A 19,452-nucleotide genomic window follows, 5' to 3' on the forward strand; every position below is an offset into this window, starting at 1 on the left:
AGGAGGCAGAGTAATGAAAAAGAAAGAGATGCAGAAGTAGCAACAAGTAACTATCCAAGGGAGGCGATCATCGAAAAAGGCTGCTGAACAGGGAGACGCCTTATCGAGCTGCCATCTCGGGCGCTACTGAGCCTGGAAGGCTTTCCTGCCCGCAGCCCTTAGCGTAGTACACCATTCAAGGGGTCTCCCCTGCAGATTTTGCCGTCTGGAGGAGCTCTGGTATATTCTCTTTTGCCTTCTTCCTTCTCCATCTTATTTAAATTCACATCACTTTTTGCTTGTCCCAGTCTCTTACTCTCTCATTTATCTTTGTAACTGTGTTATAATTCAGTGTTGTGGCATTTTAACGGAATTATAATTTCAGTTCCTGAGACAGGAATACATGCAAGATGAAGGACAAGATCCATTTCAATCTAAAGATTGAAAGGCATACTTACATTAACCTGGGACTAAATATATGAAGGAATGCCACTTTGCTGCCCAGGTTGGTGTGTGCAAGCTGAGTATATTCTGTCATAAACGTATTTTCACAGTTGGGACTGTTTCCTCAGCACAGGCCCTGAAATTGTGTTTTTCAGATCTCAGAACTAATTGAGTATTCCTGGAAGAAATAACCAAGGAAAATGTATATTCAACAAGCGCTTTACAGCCCCGTCAATCAAAATCAACTTACACTGGGAAAAATGCAGTGTTGGTGACTGCGTCTTTCCCTTGGTGCTTGCCAGAAGTGCAAGACAAACTGAATTGTGGTAAACAACTGAGCTGAGGAATGGGCCAAGGGAGACAGACATCATAAAAACTTCCCCCTCTGAAGCTGAAAGGGCAGGCACTGGGGGCACACAGATTTGAACTTCTGTTGATACTTTGCCTTTGTATCTTACTGTAGGCACCCAGAGCAGAGCATTAGTCATCTACTGGGTGCCATTACAAATTATTTGAAACCAGGTGCAAAAGATTGGATTGATTGAGTTGGGCAGGAATAATGAAAGCAGTTTCTTGGTTTCTCGGTTTCTCAGAATTCAGCTCTTCAAGATTGGCTTTAAATAATGTAGTTATCGTTGAATTTTTATATCACAATTATAAATTTCTATAAGATACAGATTTTTTTTTTTTTTTTTATGCTGAGGGTGGTAGAACACTGGAACAGGTTGCCCAGAGAGGTGGTGGATGCCCCACCCCTGGAAACATTCAAGGCCAGGTTGGACAGGGCTCTGAGCAACCTGGTCTGGCTGGAGATGTCCCTGCTCCTTGCAGGGGGGTTGGACTGGATGACCTTTAAAGGTCCCTTCCAACCCAAACCATTCTATGACTCTATGATTCTATATATTTATATCTTAGTATTTCATAACAGATTTTCTCAGTGGGAGCCCTTGAAGATATTATTCTTTTTACAAGTCTCAGCAGCTCTCCCTGCTTCAGTGAGAATTAGTTGTGGTTTTAATAAGTGATCTTTGAAACAAATGAGGAAATTCCTCTGAATACCATTCTTTCACTACCTACACAAAGAGAAAAATCTACCATCTAGTAAACCATGAATCTGAATTAATCAATCTAGTAACTACTTTTTTTTTTTTTTTCCAATCAGGTAGGAGTAAGACTAGTGCATCTATCATACGGACCAGAGGGAATAATCAGAGATCTTAAAAAACATAATGTCAAGGCACTACTAATACTCGGAAGGGCTCAATTCATCCCATAATACCCAGTTTTAACAACTACATTATATGACATTTATATGTCCTAGACATCAGAGCAGGGCCCGGTCAAAGATAGCTCTCGCCCAGAAGCCTGGCTCCTGTGGGAACACTGTTAACCTGAGCCTATTCCTGAACCCCAAAACCATAACAGGAACAAAGGGAAGCATGCATTGTCTGCACATCTTGGTGGATGCTTGATAAGATGAACTAGCATTTTTCAGATCAAAGTTAGGGATGAACGGGAGGAGATATGATATAAAAGTCTTTTACATACCTGTAAGTAAATGTGCTTTTCTTCAGAAATGAAACCTAAACAAAAAGCAGTGACCAGTAGGAAGTGTCCGAGACAAGGAGAACAGAGCAAACAAACTATGACCCTTCTCTGGTGGAGTGACCTACAGACAGGAGAAGTTGCTATGTCATCAGAAAGTGCCAAGCAGTAATCAGGAACCTTACGTGTCTTTGGAAGCTTTGGATGGTACCTGTAACAGCATTGTGCAGATGATGAGGCTCTAGTGTCACACAGAAACACAAATCTGGATGTACGAAAAGCTTTAAGGCACCCAGACACACTTTTTGTTCTGCAGCCTACTTCAGTTACCAAGATGAGCTAAAAGCTTCACTGTGATATTTTAAAGCCAATTAGAATTACGCCACTGATTACAATAGGGTCACATCTCACTTTCTTTCCCTTTGCTTTTTGTTTTTGTTTTGGGTTTTGTTGTTTTGGTTTTTAATTCCACCATCTTCTATCCTTTTAATTCTTTCAGCCTTTTTTTAGAAGATTATCAAACCATCTTTTTCAAGCTAGGTAGCCTGGAAAGCTAAAGGGAAAAAAAAAGATTGTAAGTAGAAGTTCTTCTGCCAAGTGATCTAAGACAAATGAAGTAATTGAATTTTCAGATTTTTGCATGAACTGGGTTGGTTTCAATATAGAAATCTAATTCACTCAACTTTGCAGTTATGAAAAGCATTTCTAGGGCCATATTCTGTATTCCCTTTTCTGATGAACACTACCCAAGGAATACTAATTAGAGTGCTTGAGGAGTAAGGTAAGCAATGCTGGCAGAGTCTGAGCTTTTATTTACACTGTGTTATCTCTGTCCAAATGTTCAAAGCAATATGGGTGGTGACTGATTCACTAGTTAAATTCAAAACAGCATGTGTGTACAAAAGGCTGCCAAGTTTCTCATGTATATTGCTATTTGTGAGAAGCTATGCACAGACAAAAAACAATCAACCAGGCTCTTGATTTCATTTTATATCTTTATTCCCATTGTGAGTATTAACAATCATCCAAAAGACCATTTAAATTTGGTTTGGATACACAATAGCATTTACCACAGTCCAGTTTCTTTTTTTTTTTTTTACTGCAGTTCTAGTATTTCGTGATCTGTTTTAGTAGTTCTGTTGTTGGTGTATTTGCTTCCAGCAAAATAGATTTTTCAGTGTTTGTAGATTATTTTAAAAGATTGTTAAAGATAAAAAAAATCCATAATGCAGTTATTAATAATACATTAATAAAGCTTATTATCTTCCATTTCAGATTAGTACTAAGTATGTTTGATGACCTGAAACTTACTTTTTGTTGTGCATTGTCTGTTCTCTTTTCAAAAGAAGTCCATAAACAAGCATAATATAATTTTTCATTACAGTTGTTCATTGCAGTAACATTTTTACTTGGAGTGAAATCTTTTTAAGAGAATGAGGTAAGTAAAACAACCCTACACAGTAAAAGGTTCTGTTTAAGTAAATCATAAGTTACACATAATCCAATGCTCAGGCAGTATCACAATGTATAAATTAGAGTGGATGGAAAACATAAAGGATTTTCTAAATTCACTTGCTTATTATTATGTGGGGAAAACACATGATGGATTGTATTTCAGTCTTCAGGCGAAGAAGAATCGCAAAATACAGTCAAACAGACATCTTTCATCGTGCCTTTCAAAAGCCTGTGAGACAAATTCCTTCATCAAATTCATTAATGTAAAAGCGAATTCAGAAAACTTATTTGTGAAAGCTGTTCTGTTAAATTATGAATAACAATAATGAATTCTTTAGTTCCTCATTTATTTGTGTACTCTGCGTATGAACAGGCATGAATATAGATATCTATGAATAAAATATGCCTATTGTATAGCCATACACAGAGCTCATATGAATGTTTATGTTGTACAATGTCAGAAAAGAACAAATTATTAATCAAAGTAGAGAGGAGACAGAAGGGAAGAAACAAGCAGATGATGCACAAAAACTTTCTTAGTTGACTTAGGACAATTTCTATATGGAAAAAAAATGTGTGCGCTTTGGATACAGAACAGTCAGCTAACAACATTTTACCATGCAATAAAGGAAGTTTGGGATCAACATCAGCTTCTAAAAGGGATTTAAGACAGAGATATAGATAGTCAAGAGAAGGGGAAGAGGAAGGGGAAGGGGACCAAGCCTGGCTCTTGCTATCCTAAGTTTTGTCTGAGCACCAGAGGGTGTGGAACATGGCGGGAGTAAGGGGAGGAATGCTGGTTTCAGAGGGAAACTTGCTGAACTACCAGTGTTCTCGCTCAGGACAGACTGAACGGCGGGCTCACAGGACACTCCTAGGGCGGGTATTTCCCTAAGACTGTTCCAGTCAGACAGGTACATAAGGCATTAACCTAGCCCCTCCACAAGGTGCAGGAAAGCTGCAATTCCTGAGTCTGATGCGCAGGGAGGGACAGGTGTTTTCAGGGACTGTCCTCTTCTTGTATTGCTCTTGGTGGTTGTGATACCTGTGATACTCCATATAATCGCCATTCACCATTTTACCTTCCTGTCCCAACTTTCCACACTTGAATTCAATGTAGCACGTATTTTAACTCATAACATGCAGTTCTCTTCACTGCTATTCAATACATACATATGCTAACCAGCAAGAAGTTAAAGTTGTATTCTTGTAGATGAGTGAACAGAATCTTCCTGTTTCTCCATTACCAACAGACGGGGTTGCAAAACATTTTTTTACAGTCTTAACACTTCCTTTAAGCATGCATACGCACATACATGCATATATGTACACACACATGCAAACACAAAGAGTATGTGTAACAGAGTACTCAGAGGAGTTAATGGAGCTGCTCTGAAATGATAGCACGTGGGTACTGGAAGAAGCATAGCACTAACAAGTGCTACAGCCAGAGCTTACGGCATCTGCAAAACTGGGGTTCAGCACCTCGTTGCCCCCACGCACATCTTTTCTTTGTTTCAAGGTTACCTTTTTTCCATGGAGGACAGGGACCTGACCCTTCAAACACTTCTTGCAATGTGCATTTCAGTTGATGTCAAGAAGGCTACACTGTGTAATTAACTTTACATTCACTAATAGGTATAGTGAAAATTAAATAATTGCATATAAAGAAGATGAGCTGTGCTTTAGGATTATTTTACCTTAAATAAAGTTTAATCCATGCAGTCCTAGAGTACCACACACATACATGGGTTAAAGACAATTCTGCATGAATGCTTCAGTGTCCTCTGTGCGCCTTTTAAAATTATTAGTACCTCACAAAAAACTTTTCATTATCATTCCTCACAGTAAGTACTCAGTGTATCTCAGAATAATTTGTATCTCATTTTACACTTTATATACAATATCAGACTTGCATTTTAAGTATCAAAAATATGATGTTAGAAGATCTTAGTAGCAAATGTCATAAATACAGAGTTTTCACCAAAGGATAAAATGATTCAAGACCGTTGGTGAATGGATGATGAAAAAGAAACGTTTCCAAAAGCTACACGTGATTTATGGTCTTATGCTACCAAGAGCTGGCCAACCAGCTCCGGGTTTCTGTCCTTTATTAATGCCATGATAAGAGCAGCAGCAGAATTTACTGTCTCCTGAAGCAGCAAATGGTCCTGGGGAAAAAAAAAAAAAAGGGAGGGGGGAAAACAATATGTTAACAAAAGTGGAAAAAGTAAATATTTAAAATCAATTTTCAAGTATGCAAAATTACCATATGATTGTTGAAAAAAACCCAAACATTTATTTGCACTTATTAGAGGAACGTCTAAAACATATATTTTAAGGAAACACAATTTCATAGCAATATCCGTTTTCCAATCTTCACGATGATTTAAAAAGCAAAATTATTTTTTTAAAAGGTATATATTTTAACTGCTAGAATTAATGCCACCTATCCAGGGACCACCAAAACAGAAGCTTGCTTCTGTCACTTGCTTCCTAACTGATTTTTAAAATCTAAAAGGTATTAAAATTTTGGGTTTGAAAACACTGGAAAAAAATGGACGATTTAATTGAGTAGCATAGTTAAAGACCTGTAACTTTAAGCACCTACTGAATCCCATCTGTAGTCTACAAAGTACTTAAACTCAGAAAGGAATTTAAGCACTGGGACTTCAGTAGTTTAGGCTGAGCTTTGTATGGAATAACTTTAAAAAGTAGTCTGGTTTTGATATGCAAGAATAGAGACCAACACAGGAAGAAGTAATAAAATAAGACTTTGATTCTGTGCTTCTAACTGAGCACTCCAGCTCACATTTGAAAGAGTCCTTTGTCTAATTGCCAAGTTTTCTTAATTGTATTGACTATAGAAGGTTGGCCTCTTGCTACCAGTAACATTTTCATTTGCGCACTGGGAAAATATCAATAGGTGTAGCCAGGCACAGACACATCCTTGGAGAGAGAAATAAGAGGGAACAATTTTTCTGAAGTAACAAGGGAAAAGAAAGGTCTACAAAACTCTAGGGAGAATCTAGAAGAGTTTCAAATACAGAAAGGGAGCTAGAAAGAGAAAGCAAGAGCTGTTCTCCGTATCCACAATGGATAAAACTGGCTTAAGAGAACTTAAACTGGGATATAAGAAGAGGAAAGTGTTTTAACAGTAAGGACTGGTATACAATGCAATAGATTATTGGACAGATCAAGGAAACCGCATCATTAGGGTCCTGTAACATGAGACCCGCATACATGTAGAACGGGATGCAGGTACAGCTTCCTGCCTTGGGCAGGCAGATGAGCAGTTTGATTCTGTATCTTTTCACCACTACTTTTCTAAGATGCTGCATCAAGGAACAATTTGTAGATGACATGTTTAAGACACTTGGATTCATGAAGAAAGAGGAAATGGTTTTAAGAACTTATGCAAAAACATAATGTTAATCACTCCTTTTCAGGAAAGAAGGCTACTGCTGAGGGGACCTACCTGTTCAACTGGTACAGAAGGGAGCTGGAGACTAAGAAGTCAGGATTGAAGGAAAAATGGATAGGAAGAAAAGTATCTCTGGAACACTAAAATATGTACATTATATTTTATAATGCTCTTATTAACTTTGAAGGAGGGCAGAAGTGCACTCAGAGGTCCTGCTCCTCCAGCACTTTTTGACATGAACCGAGGGTGCAAAGAGGAACTCAGAATCCACTACTCCAGTTTGGTAGGGGTTTCACTCCCTCATTTCCCACAGGTATAAATTGTTGTATCATCTATAAGGAGAACAGAAGTTATGTGCATACACCCACTCAGATGGCAAACACTGCAGTTGCCTTCAAGATCTAGCAGTACATTTCTTGATACTCAGCAATGCCAACTTCTTTGCGCCCCTCATTGCTTTTTGTTCCGTTTCTCTCGAGAAGCACTTCACCATTACAGACACTATGTTTTCCAAATGGGCTTCCAGCTATATCTGAAGTTGGCTGGAGGTGTATATTTTTTTTTCCCATTTCATAAAAAGCAAAAAAAAATACACCTGGTCAGGAATGCTCTTAACGTTTCTCCCAATAAATCTTTCCACATCCTCTGTTGGTTACTGGATTCAGTACACATTCCTTTGCAGTAATAAATTATTGAAGTTTTTGAACATAAAAGGAAGCAAGAGAAAGAAATTTAACTTTCACAGGAGAGATTGAAAGTGACACTGTAAGATTCCTTTAGGTTGAAAGAAGCTTTTTCTAAAGCTAAACCTAAGGCTTTAGTGCTAATTCCCATGTTCTGAAAGAAAGACATGCAAAAAATTATGAGCAGTATTTGTAACGCAGGCAATGTGACACAGTAACCTGTACAGAAACCTGCATGCAGAGGTGGCCTATAAACCACACTGAAATAGACTGGTGAATTGCAATTTGTTCAAAAAGAGAAACACAAAAGTAACCAGCACAAATTAAAATGCACTTCCAAGTTTTACAATCATTACTAACAATCTGATTATTAATACTATTATTATAACTATTCAGGAAACCTACTTGTTCCTGTCTTTCTTAGAAGCAATCAATACAATGGCAGGAACAATGAACTGTCAGACAGGACTGGTCCCTGTGCAGGACTGATCCCTGTAGGTCTGGGTTTTTTTGGAAATAATCAGAAGTGTATTATTTAAGTAAATATATATTATCTTATTAAAGATAACAAATGTAATGGAAAATATATTCTTAATTTTATACAGTTAGAGTTGATGGTTAAATGATATTGTGAAGCACGTACTGAAGCTTTCAACAGAGCAATTCTTTAAAGTATTTATCATGCGGGTTACTAATTTTTAGATTTACGCTGTTGCTCCTTCCCAGTAGCACTGTCCCAGTCTGATCTCAGGGTCACCTATTCACTGAAGAGTGTTCAGCACCTGGGCCTACAAGCCAGCTGCTGAGTGCAGGAGGAATCACCAAATGACCACAGAGGTCAAGTAGCTGTAATTTTTAACTTGCTTCACTCTCACAGCCACAGTCTTACTGGAAAGAAGTAGTAAATAATGAAAAAAAAAACTGGATTCTTCCAGGAATTCCAAAACCATTGTATATCCTGTAACTTTCTGAGAATCAAAACTCACTCATGCTGGGAAGCATTGTTGTAGTATCTGACGGTTACGGCCTGTGCGTAATTTATAACTTTTGTTGATCATTTCTAATCCTTATTATCACAAAAAAAAAAGAGAACAGAAAAAGAAATTTTAGCAACTGAAAGAGAACACTTTGTTCAAAGTGTAGGCATAATGCTGATTGACACAGTAGTTAAGTTATTTCTTAAATATTCTTTCCTCTCCTCTGAATCCTGCTGGGAATTTATTTCATTTTAGGCCATTACTGTGCATGTAAGTGGATATTTTCAGTGTGCCACAATGATACTTAGCTTTTTCCTAAGTAGTTATAGGTAATTTGGATGCCATAGTGTTTACGAAGAATATTAAAAAGAATTTAAATTACAGAATTCAACAACAACCCAGGAAAGAAAAAGAATCTTGTGAGTCTTTATTAATTAAAAGTTAAACAAATAAGTGAACACTTCAAGTCCTCTGGCTATACCCTTAAAACACCCATGTTTCTGACACTGCAATGTTATTTCTGGCAACGGTGCTGATTACAGCTGATAGTGCCTACAGGGAGGCTTCAATAAGGATGCCAGGACAAATTTAATCTACCACACCTAACTCCACTGCACATACAGGCCTCCGATCCTCTTTTATATTCAATGGCATAGCACTAAATCTTTCAAAAATCTCATTATTAGTTGCAGGAAGTCAAATAATCAAGCAGAACCAGGTCTTCACATGTCTAATTGCCTGACATGTTTGCATATATTGTAACCACGATAAAAAACAGGATGTAAGAACAGAACGATCAATACAAATCCTCATGTAGCCCACAAGAGCTCTTGCACGTTATTGCCCACCCACTGCTCAGTGCTGCAAATTCCAAGCAGAGAACGTACTTCAGCACGCCAGTCAGCCAGCACATATCCATGCACGCGTCGGACGGATCAAACACAAATAGTTCTTTTCCTCATCAACGAAATCCTTAAAAAAGCCTGTGACCTTTAAATAAGACTCGGAGGCAGTAACGACTTTAATAATTAATGACTGAAGTTCCACATGATCGACTGGTGTGCCACAATCCCCCCTCGACCATTGTGATATTCACTGTCTATTCATTTCATCCAGTTGACTTAAATGAGTCTCTTGTAAAAAAGAAAAAGCAAATCCCCCTAACATTTCTTGGCCATTAATAAATAGAATTTTTTATGGTTTGAACAGATGATTAACTGCATTTATAAGCTAAAAACAAAACTTTTACCACTTTATATTTATGTACTTTGGAAAAGAAAGTACTCAGAAACACTGCCAACCTTATAAACCATAAATCCACATAACAGCACTTTGATTCCAAAATAAAATATCCACTTTGTCTGTTATTAAATAGTAAAAATATTCCAACATAACCATATTGTGTGATGGTTGTAACTCATATTCAGCATTTATTTGATGTAGAGTTAATGACTGTAGGGGTTTTCTGGTCTGCAGAATAAGACTGGGAATGGATACAGGGACAGAGTTAAAGTTGTATTTGGAATATGCAATCTGATATTTTACAAATGTGCATTTATTTAAGAAACTGTGAGGACATCTGAATATTTACTGACATTCCCCTAACGATTCATTTCCTTGCTTCAATCTGTTTAGGATTTTATTTTTTTTCCCCAGTTGGAACTTCACATACATGCATTTCAATTTACATATGTACTAGTTCAATTTAAGCATTGCTTGAAAAACACACAGTACCCTTTTTAACCGGAAAAAAAAACCCAACCAAAACCTCTGCAGGTATTCCCTCTGCCTTTTACTGCATTTCTCCAAAAGAATAAAACAGCTGTGTTCCATTATTTGCACTCTGTTTTGCTGTAGTATGATTTGACTTGCCATTTAATACAGTTTTTTAAATTGAGTAGAATGCTAGCCCGGGTTGTATGGTGGATGGGAAACTTGAAAAGATGATTTAAAGATGCTGCTAAACCTAGGGAACATCAATATTCATACGGTTATGTTTGTACCAGGAACGGAGAGAGGGCCAGGGCATGCACTGGTGCGCTGGTGTGCCCCTGACCTTGCTGTTCCATTGTAATCCCACTCCCTGGCAGAGTTTTGGCTCCTGCCAGCTCACATGTTCCCAAACAATGGCTGGGCATGGTTCAGGGGACAGCACAGGCCAGCGACTGCTCCCACGGGACAGGCTGAATGAGGCCACCCTCTTCTGGGAAAACAAGAATTTAGCCATATGGACGTGAGGCATGCTGTGCCTTTTAGCCCCAGGACAAGAGAACCATCCCTGGCCTGTTTTATTTACCAGTATAGACATAGGCTAAGTATCGCTGGGAAGTAACAGTTGTGTCTGTCTTTCCCTACCCAAATGCATCAAGAATACATAAAACGACGAACAAATAAGCCTCCCAGCATTAGGCACAAATCCCATGTAGCTACCACAAAAAAACAGTCATTTAAAAGAAGATTAACTGCTCTGTGGATACCTTTCCCACCAAAACAGAGAAGGAGAGAGGGACAAATCACAGTGCAAGAGAGCACTTGTGCTGTACTGCACATTCCTGCTGTCTCAAAGAAAAGGGCCGGAGCCAGCAGAAGGACTGCGAGATGGAGCATGTCCACTGCTCCCTTTCACAGGGCGGGCCAGGGCGCACACCAGGCAGACCACGAGGTGTAAGTGGAAGAGAAAAGGGCTGAAATAGTCTGTGCTCTGGCAAATGTATTGCAAAAGACTATGCTGGCAGTACAAGAGGAGCTGCTGTTAATTTAAAACTCCACGGGATGCTGCAACTTATACTAAGGCTATACCAGCTGTCTCCAAAACTTGCCTGATGTCACACACTGATGGTATTTCATTTGCATTCAGAGAAACTCAGTAGAGAATCTAGCCTCAAAAAAACTGTGATACTTGAAATTTTAATCTTCAACCACTTTTTTTTTTTTTTAATTTAAAAGGATTATATGAAGAGGGACTGAGGTTCTTCCACTACTAAAAATCAATCATATAACATGGTTTGGTGTTTATTCTAATCTCACCATGAGGAATTCTCTGGTAGATTCCTGAAGAAGCAACTTTCCTACTCAAGATATGTAGTGGCATGCATCTACAGATTTAAGCAACCTCCATTTCTGTAACAGTACAAATTAATCTGAAGTCTCCTTTCTTCTTAAAATGCTTCCACATCACATTTTTGAATCCATGTGCCAAAGGATCTATTGATAAGTGACATCTCATACATAATATCAATGCAGCAATTTACCTCAATAAGAAGATAGCTATGCAGATCATTCTAAAAGATAAGAAAACTATTTCTCTGAATATTTTTAGGTTTCCTTTCAAGTAACACATAAATAATTAAGGTAGTAGTTGAGTTCAGATAGGTAGTTGGGTTCAAAATTACTCCAGCAGGTTCATAATTAAACCTCTGTATACACAGCCTTGCTTCCTTTCTGAACTAAGAAATGCAATCAATTCTTCATTAATGAAAACATAGAAAGAATTTGGAAATCTAGATACCTGGGATGCAATGAGAATTGAGAAAAGGGATTAGTGTCAGTGGAAGAACCAAACTGTCACTGTGCTAGTGGAGCTTAGCAGAACACTTAGGTAATGAACTGTGAGAGATCTGATTTAATTCCCTGCAGGTAAGGGGTTGCACATCTATGCTACAGTCAATGCAAAGCTGGATAAATTGTGTGTAAATATGTATTTCTCTCTCCTGTACCATTGATCAAACATGTCTCTTATAGTTTCTCATAAGAAAATGGAGAGCCAAAAACATTTAAAATGACTGTGTGGATATGCTGAGGACAGATAAGTATTGTCAATCTCCTGCAGTCTGTAAGGATTCTGTCCTTAATGCTATTGTGTGTATCTTTTCATCTAAGATTCACAGATTTAAAACTGAAGGTAAATGTCACTCTTTTCTTTAAAAACTGCAACAAAACAGCACAAACAAACAAACAATAGCCCAAACATGATTCATTCCTTTCTCTAGTACAAACAGAGTAGACAGAATTCCCCTAAATCAGCAGTTTTAAAACAGCTCCATTATCTATGTGTTCTGCAGCATGTAGATGACCAGGGTTCAGTTCCCTTCTTTGTGTGAGGTGGTTAATCCACCCCCAGCTCACACTTCGTTTAGATTAGGGTTAAAATTCCTGTGGAGGAAAGCCCATTCTACATACCGTCACTGTGTCACAACGGAAAGATGACAAGACTCCAGCCTAGATGCTAGTCCAGACACCTGGGAAGCAAGTGAAAGCTCTGTTCTAACTTTTGCTCCAAGAGTTTGTTAATTTGATGGAAAACAGACAAATGGTGTTTGGAATAGCCACTATCTAAGTGCCAACGCCTCTGTCATCCACAGACCTAGGCTTTGTATTTCCTTGTTCTTGTCCTCTCCAAGTCTTTTTTTTTTTCTCCCCGTTAGAAAACTTGTTAGCGTGATCATGCTGAATAATCAATAAAAATTCCTGGACCAAAAAATTCTCTGAAGAGTTTGTTATAAAGAGCATTTTCAGCACATTCAATCATTGCAGCTTAAGCAAGAGTTTTCATTCAGCACTTACCACTATCTGATCCAAGCTCTTGGCAAGAGTGAGTATGCCAGTAGTGACAGCACAACCGTCTGTCAACCACTTTTCCCTCTAAAAGTTGTTCAAAAAGCTACCTAATACTCGAGCTAGCAGCCAATTCTGCCACCTGTATGGGACTGGTACAAAAATACTGGCAGAAATAAGCCATTTAACAGATGTGATTGTCTGCAAAAGTATATTATGTGTTTGAGGTTTCTTAGAGGTGGTCTCTTAATACAGTCTGTTACCAAATAAGACTATAATATGAAATGTATTAATGTTAATATATGTTTCTGTACTACCTACAGGCCCTATGAGGTATCACTCTGGTAACCTTAATGGTTACCTAACACCATAAGGGTTTTTAGGGGGAAGGAAAAAATGTTTCTTACTATCAGTATAGGAAAAGTGAAATGCTCCCGAGGCACGGGACACTTGTTTTCTCCTCTGACAACCAGCACTGCAAGCTGCTGAAAATCTAAGATTGGGCTGAAGTCGTGCAAGTCTTTCCTCTGTTTTCAAAAAGCTTTGGATCAATCTGATAGCTCTGACAAATTCATGTGGGAGTGGGATTTCAGCCTTCCAGGCAGCAGCAGCAGCAGCAGCAGCAGCGTATAACAGCGTTTCCCTCATTGTGTATGTGGTGGATCCTCTGCTGCCTGTTCCACCGTGAGAGTCTATAAATACTCTGATGGGTTGCGGTGTTAAGTTTTGCAGGCAGCCAGGAATACATAGCAGACCCACCACATGCGCACACACACAAAAAATGCGTTAAGTAGTGCTGGCCTCCTGCAAAACATAACACCCCAATCACGAAAATCATTTACAGACCGTTGCAGTACACCAGGCACCAAGCGAAAACAGAGAAGCTACGGATCACATATGAATGCATCTGACACATGAGGCTAGCAGCAGAGCAAAAGCAGTTCAGCACCGTTTAGCTGGTTTTCTCCTATTGTAAGCTGAGAAATACAGCACTTTCAAGCTCAGTTTCACTTGATGATTAGCGTTTTAGCCCTAGTCAGCAGTACGTAGGAAGGCAAAAATGTGTATATAGAGAAGATGGAGAGAAGCTGTGACAGAACAAGACAGGAGAAAGGGGAAAAGAAGAAACGACAGAGATAAAAGATAAAGTACACACCTATCTCAATCCTGAAAATATAAAGACATGCCATTGCTGAAGATCAGGAGAGATTACTCTCAATGCCAGAGGCTCTATCTGATAGTCAAATTGTGTCATATACTGCAGGTAAAAAAAAAAAAAAACACCAAACCTCTTCAAAGAACAGAGTAGGACGTTTCTATTCAGCGAGATCTGAGGTCATCAGTGTAATCGTAAAATTGGGCGTAGGTAAGTATCACATATCTGAATGTGAATATTTCTCCTTACTTTTAGAGCACTATGCCATCCTTAGGATCTGACAAAAACCGCCTAATGGGGACAGAGAAAACAATGCAGCATTTCTTCATATAAACTCCTAGCAGGAGCAGAAATTATGTATTTTATGGTAAATTTAACATAGTATATTTTGATATTACAAGTTTTTCCTTTCTGTCCCATATTATATTGACAACATAGACTGGTTGTGGCACTTTTCAAGAAAAAACTGAACACAGTATGCAAACATCTACATTGCTAATATGCAGTACAAGACATGAAACACTTCAGCTATCACAGGTCACAGAATTTTGCATACACGTGGAGGAGTGGTTTCATATAATTTGTGACATATAATTTGTGATTGTGATTATCAGTGTTATCTAGGAAGACTGGGCAACTTTTACTTAGGACCGTAAGAAAATAGAAGGATCTTTGGAACAAATGAGTGATTCATTTGAATCTCCTGGGGGATGCTGAAAATCAGTGCAGAGGAAACGTGAAAGTTTTTTCCACTTTTTCAGTCTAAAGCACACTTTTCTCCCTTCCTGTAGGTGCTAACGTTGTATGGAGTACTATGCATGACAGACATCCAGCTCTCCAAAATAAGAAGAGGCATGATTGCATCGATTTCAATATAAGCCTTCTTTCAGTCATTAAAATCTTCATTATACAACTCCTACAGACTGTGAATAATCTGAAATACAAGCACACGGCTGCAGTAACTAATTGAGTGGAAACATTCCTCTTGATTAGAGATCATTTATTTGAGGTAGTTCAGAAGAAAAATTGTATTGCCTACTAAAAAACAAAATTAAAACTTCTCATTTGGGGAAAGAAACAAACAAAACCCAAGAGATTCTGAGGGGCAAAGTATGCGTACACATGTGTTGGGCTATTGTTCATATCCCAGTCTTGTGGCTTCCAAACTTTTAGGATGATAATATCAGTTCAGTGGGGTAAAGGCCACATTCCAATCTTAGTTACAGAAATACAAACCAAAGTATCTAGAGTATTACAAGCCCAGTTGTTTTGCAGTTGCACAGACTGAAATTCAACTTCAAGCTCTGTATTTTGCTATGAAAGACCCAGTATTTAACTGTTTTTAGACTGTTCTTTTAAAATATCAAAAGCAGCTTTAAAGTAACTCAGATGTCAGTGTTTTGGGCAGTGAGACACAGCGAGAGGGAGTGGCCATCCAGAAGCTCATTGGTAAGCATTTGATATCACAGATCTCCCTAATTTGATACTCTTAATTGAATCTAGCTAGTTGCTTGCAAGTGGCTCTCGAGTTGCATTATCTTATCATTCCGTGAGGAGGGACTGATTGCAGAATAAATTATAAAAACTTCTCATTTAAGTTACAGACTGAAAATGGAAAACATCACTGAATCACACCTTAACATTTAAAATTGAATGCCTATCCTACACATAGAATCATAGAATCATAGAATGGTTAGGGTTGGAAGGGACCTTCAAAGGTCATCTAGTCCAACCCCCCTGCAAGGAGCAGGGACATCCCCGACTAGATCAGGTTGCTCAGAGCCTCATCCAGCCTGGCTTTGAACATTTCCAGGGATGGGGCTTTCACCTTTACACCTTTCATCTCATCACTCAAATTCTACTACTTTTCCTACATTTGTGTGATGTTGAGGCATAGTTTGTGTCCCATCTCTGACTTCTTTTCCTGGCTACAGCTGAGGGTCTACAGCCTACTGGAAGGCAGAAAATACAAATTCCTTACAATTCAAGACTTTTATGTAAGGCCAAGCTAGTCTACTTTCCCAAAAAAATAAATACCAGACTGATGAAGAAACGTCCAGAAATGAGACAAAAAGTTACAAGGACATGAGGTGACATCTCTCCTTGGAGAGTAAGAGGAGAGGAGTCAGCGGGGGAAAACAAGTTACAACACAAGTCATTAACAAAGATTCATTCCCTTTGTCTCTCACACCAATATGATGTTTTAATACATTAATTTTGCGGTAATTCCAATTGTTCTCAACATCCCTTTGCACAGAACATGGACTTGCTCCCTGCTCCAAAGCAGTCTTCATGCAGTGAATGTACTAAGCAGGAAAGGAACTTGCATTTCTTGTAAGCATGAATAATTCTACAAGCAAAAGAGCTCTAAACACAAGTACACTCAAATATACTCAAATACACTCAAAACTGCTGTGAATGGAGAAAGTGTATTTGCCTCTATTGTGGTTTTTTTTTTAGGTATGTTGCCTACACAATGTTTACCTACACACTTAAGACTGGTCAGTTTATCTGAGCAGCACTCTAGGACATGAACTGAATGAATCTCTATCCAGTATGCATGAAGAAATAATAATAATAATTCCTAAAAATGTGGATCTAAACTCTCCATTTCTCTATTTGCTATTTCTTTGTCCTCCTTAGTTCATAGCCTAAAGCCAGTGCAAACAGTGCATTTGCCCTCATTAAAGTTTTCAGCTAAGCAACAGGGGGAGCATATAAATGTTGAGTAATTAATCCTAGAGAAAGATGGTCCTTGAAGTTTGGTGTGAGCAGAGCTGCTGGCTTCAGAAAGCAGTGGCAAACAGCCCACATCCAATCCAACAGACAGGCCAGAGAAGAAAAACACACCAGGAAAGCAGTGTGGCAAAATGTTCTGTCTTCATTGAGTGGCTGAGAGGAATAGTGAGCACCGGACACACTGCACCCTTCCATGGAAGCACGGATGGTAGTAACGGATGGACAGGGCTGAGGGGTACAGTGCAATTTTTAAAGATACGATCGAAGTATCCTCAAGGCAGCTAACTTTTGCTAGCAGTGTCACAGGAACAGCACAGAATGTCAACGCAGACTGATCACACGTGCGCTTACTCACTTTCTCAGCTGGTTTCTGCAGCCCCTAGGTAGCTCTTGTTGTGATGGCTGTTCTGAGCCTGGGTCTCCACCTGATCATCTCTCCACAGCTTGAATCGCATGGAGGAATCTCTCCTGCTGCTAGCTACTGATTAAACCATCATATAGTGGAGGGCAAATAGCCAGTTTCTAAAAAAAAAAAAAAAACCTTTGAGTATAAGCCCAGTGATAGGAAGGCAGAAGAGGGCCCATAACTTGCCTTGTAGCTAAAACACAGCAAAGATAAAGCAGTTAGTACCGTTCTTCAGGGTTCACCGGTAAATCATTATCCTTAAACTCAAAATGAATAATCCTTACAATTGTAAGGGGACTGATGTGCTTGCTTTTAGATTCTAGTTTTCTTTTAGGCTACAAGAGTCCAGCTACACCACAAAGATAGAGCTCACAGATGTTCTCTTACATAAAAATTAGAGTTTGCCAAGACAAGCTTCTGTTTCTTTCTGTCAGCTAATATCAGCCCAAACCATATAACACAATAGCCTGTCTATATACAAACAAAGGCACTCAAAATGGCAATATATCCAAGTGATAAAACTCTTGTACAATAAGAAAAAAAAAATTGTGCTTTTAGAAAAAATGGCTATTTTAAAACTTTAAAAAGAAAGAAATCCAATAAAAAGCATAAAGAAATAAATAAATGAGTTTTGCTTTAGCAGATAGATTACTCGTACTCCATAATTAAGTTTTTTTATTAAACATAAAACAGATGAAATATTTTGTTAGCTATGAACATATCTCTTTTTATGAGATTAGCATCCAATGTTAAGCTTACCCTTCAGGTATGTTGCATCTTGAGTTGCGTAACAGAAGAGTCTATGTTTTACAGCCTTTAACACTTCCAATTAAATTGTTACCAAAGTTTCCTTTCAAAACATCCTAAAACCATCTTGTGCCTACTTGCAGCTTTAAATATATCTGTGACTGTCTGCAAAGATAAGTCTGGTTCTCCCTAGTATCTTCTTGTAATAGGCATTTGATTAAGAAACTATTTATGACAACTTCCAAGGGCATGACTAAACATGATGTGTAAGAGTTTACCACATCACTTACTCTTCACTTTAAAATCTGGGTCATCGAAAGCTAATTGAAATCAACGGGCTGAGAACAAGTGACCAGCGCTATTTTCACGGTGATGGGCACTAGGATTTTTCATGAGAAAGGGGATTGCCATTCTTCCAAGACAGTAAGGTAAAAGAGGCAATATTAGTGTCTTGTAGTCTGCCTGCACGTGGAGTGTTTTTGGTTTTCAGCTTTCCCTATAAAAGCTGAATATTCAGCTAAATATTACTGTCACCAATATTTAGAAGTGATGCAAGACTCACTGGTATTAGATATTAAGTAAATTCACTTGCAGGATTTCTGAAGTATTTTAAAATATCAATTGGTAATATTTAAAATAAACTCAAGAATAATTTAGAGGGCTTAACAAAATTATTGGATTATTTTCTGAATATAACTGTCAAAAATGAAAGCAACTAGAATACCAAGTAGTTTTCAATCTGATAATAATTTTGACAGCCATTAATCATTACAGATCCTGGACATAAGATTACAGAGAACTTTTAAATTTATTTTTAGAAGTCATTACATTTTTGTAAAAATGGTATTGTAATAATAACGTTTATGTTTAAGGAAAACATATTAGCTTGAATTTTTCCACAGCTACTGAGGAAATAACTCCCATGAAATGGTAGTTACTCCAGTGAGATCACTGGATGGCACACATACGAATCCAAGCTCCCACTGTGTAAGCCCAGCTCTTACAGCCTGTAGAGCTGTTATGTCATAGACTTGTTTGGTTAAAAAGAAAACGAATGCAGCTCTGTTTCAGCCTCATCCAGAATTAAAAACTAGTTTAGCTGCTCAAGTAAGTTAGGTGTTAGTTAAGAATGAATCTCTTGGTGCTTCAACTAGAAAGCACAACTTTTACTCTTTCTCTGACTTTGACTCACTTTTTTCTTCCTTACAGCTTCAGTATTTGCTTCCAAGTTCACAGCTGCATTTAGAACTGGATGTATCTTTTCACACGGGCAATGATTTCACATTGTTCATCTCCTCAGCCTGTATTGATTAGACAAATGTGTGGTTTGGCTTTTCATGGAC

General features: G+C 38.2%; 1 protein-coding gene across 1 annotated transcript in view; it reads right to left on the bottom strand.

The window, feature by feature from the left end:
- Positions 1–2,945: 2,945 nt before the first annotated feature.
- The window catches only part of CRPPA (CDP-L-ribitol pyrophosphorylase A), a 125,392-nt gene continuing 108,885 nt past the window's right edge, over positions 2,946–19,452 (bottom strand). Inside the window, exon 10 of the mRNA XM_086742529.1 lies at positions 2,946–5,594. Coding sequence (XP_086598655.1) covers positions 5,490–5,594 — 105 coding nt within the window. The 3' untranslated portion in view covers positions 2,946–5,489. The remainder of the gene's footprint in view (positions 5,595–19,452) is intronic.

The sequence above is a fragment of the Chlamydotis macqueenii genome, chromosome 2 (assembly GCF_036417535.1).
Source record: "Chlamydotis macqueenii isolate bChlMac1 chromosome 2, bChlMac1.mat, whole genome shotgun sequence".
Classification (NCBI taxonomy): domain Eukaryota; kingdom Metazoa; phylum Chordata; class Aves; order Otidiformes; family Otididae; genus Chlamydotis; species Chlamydotis macqueenii.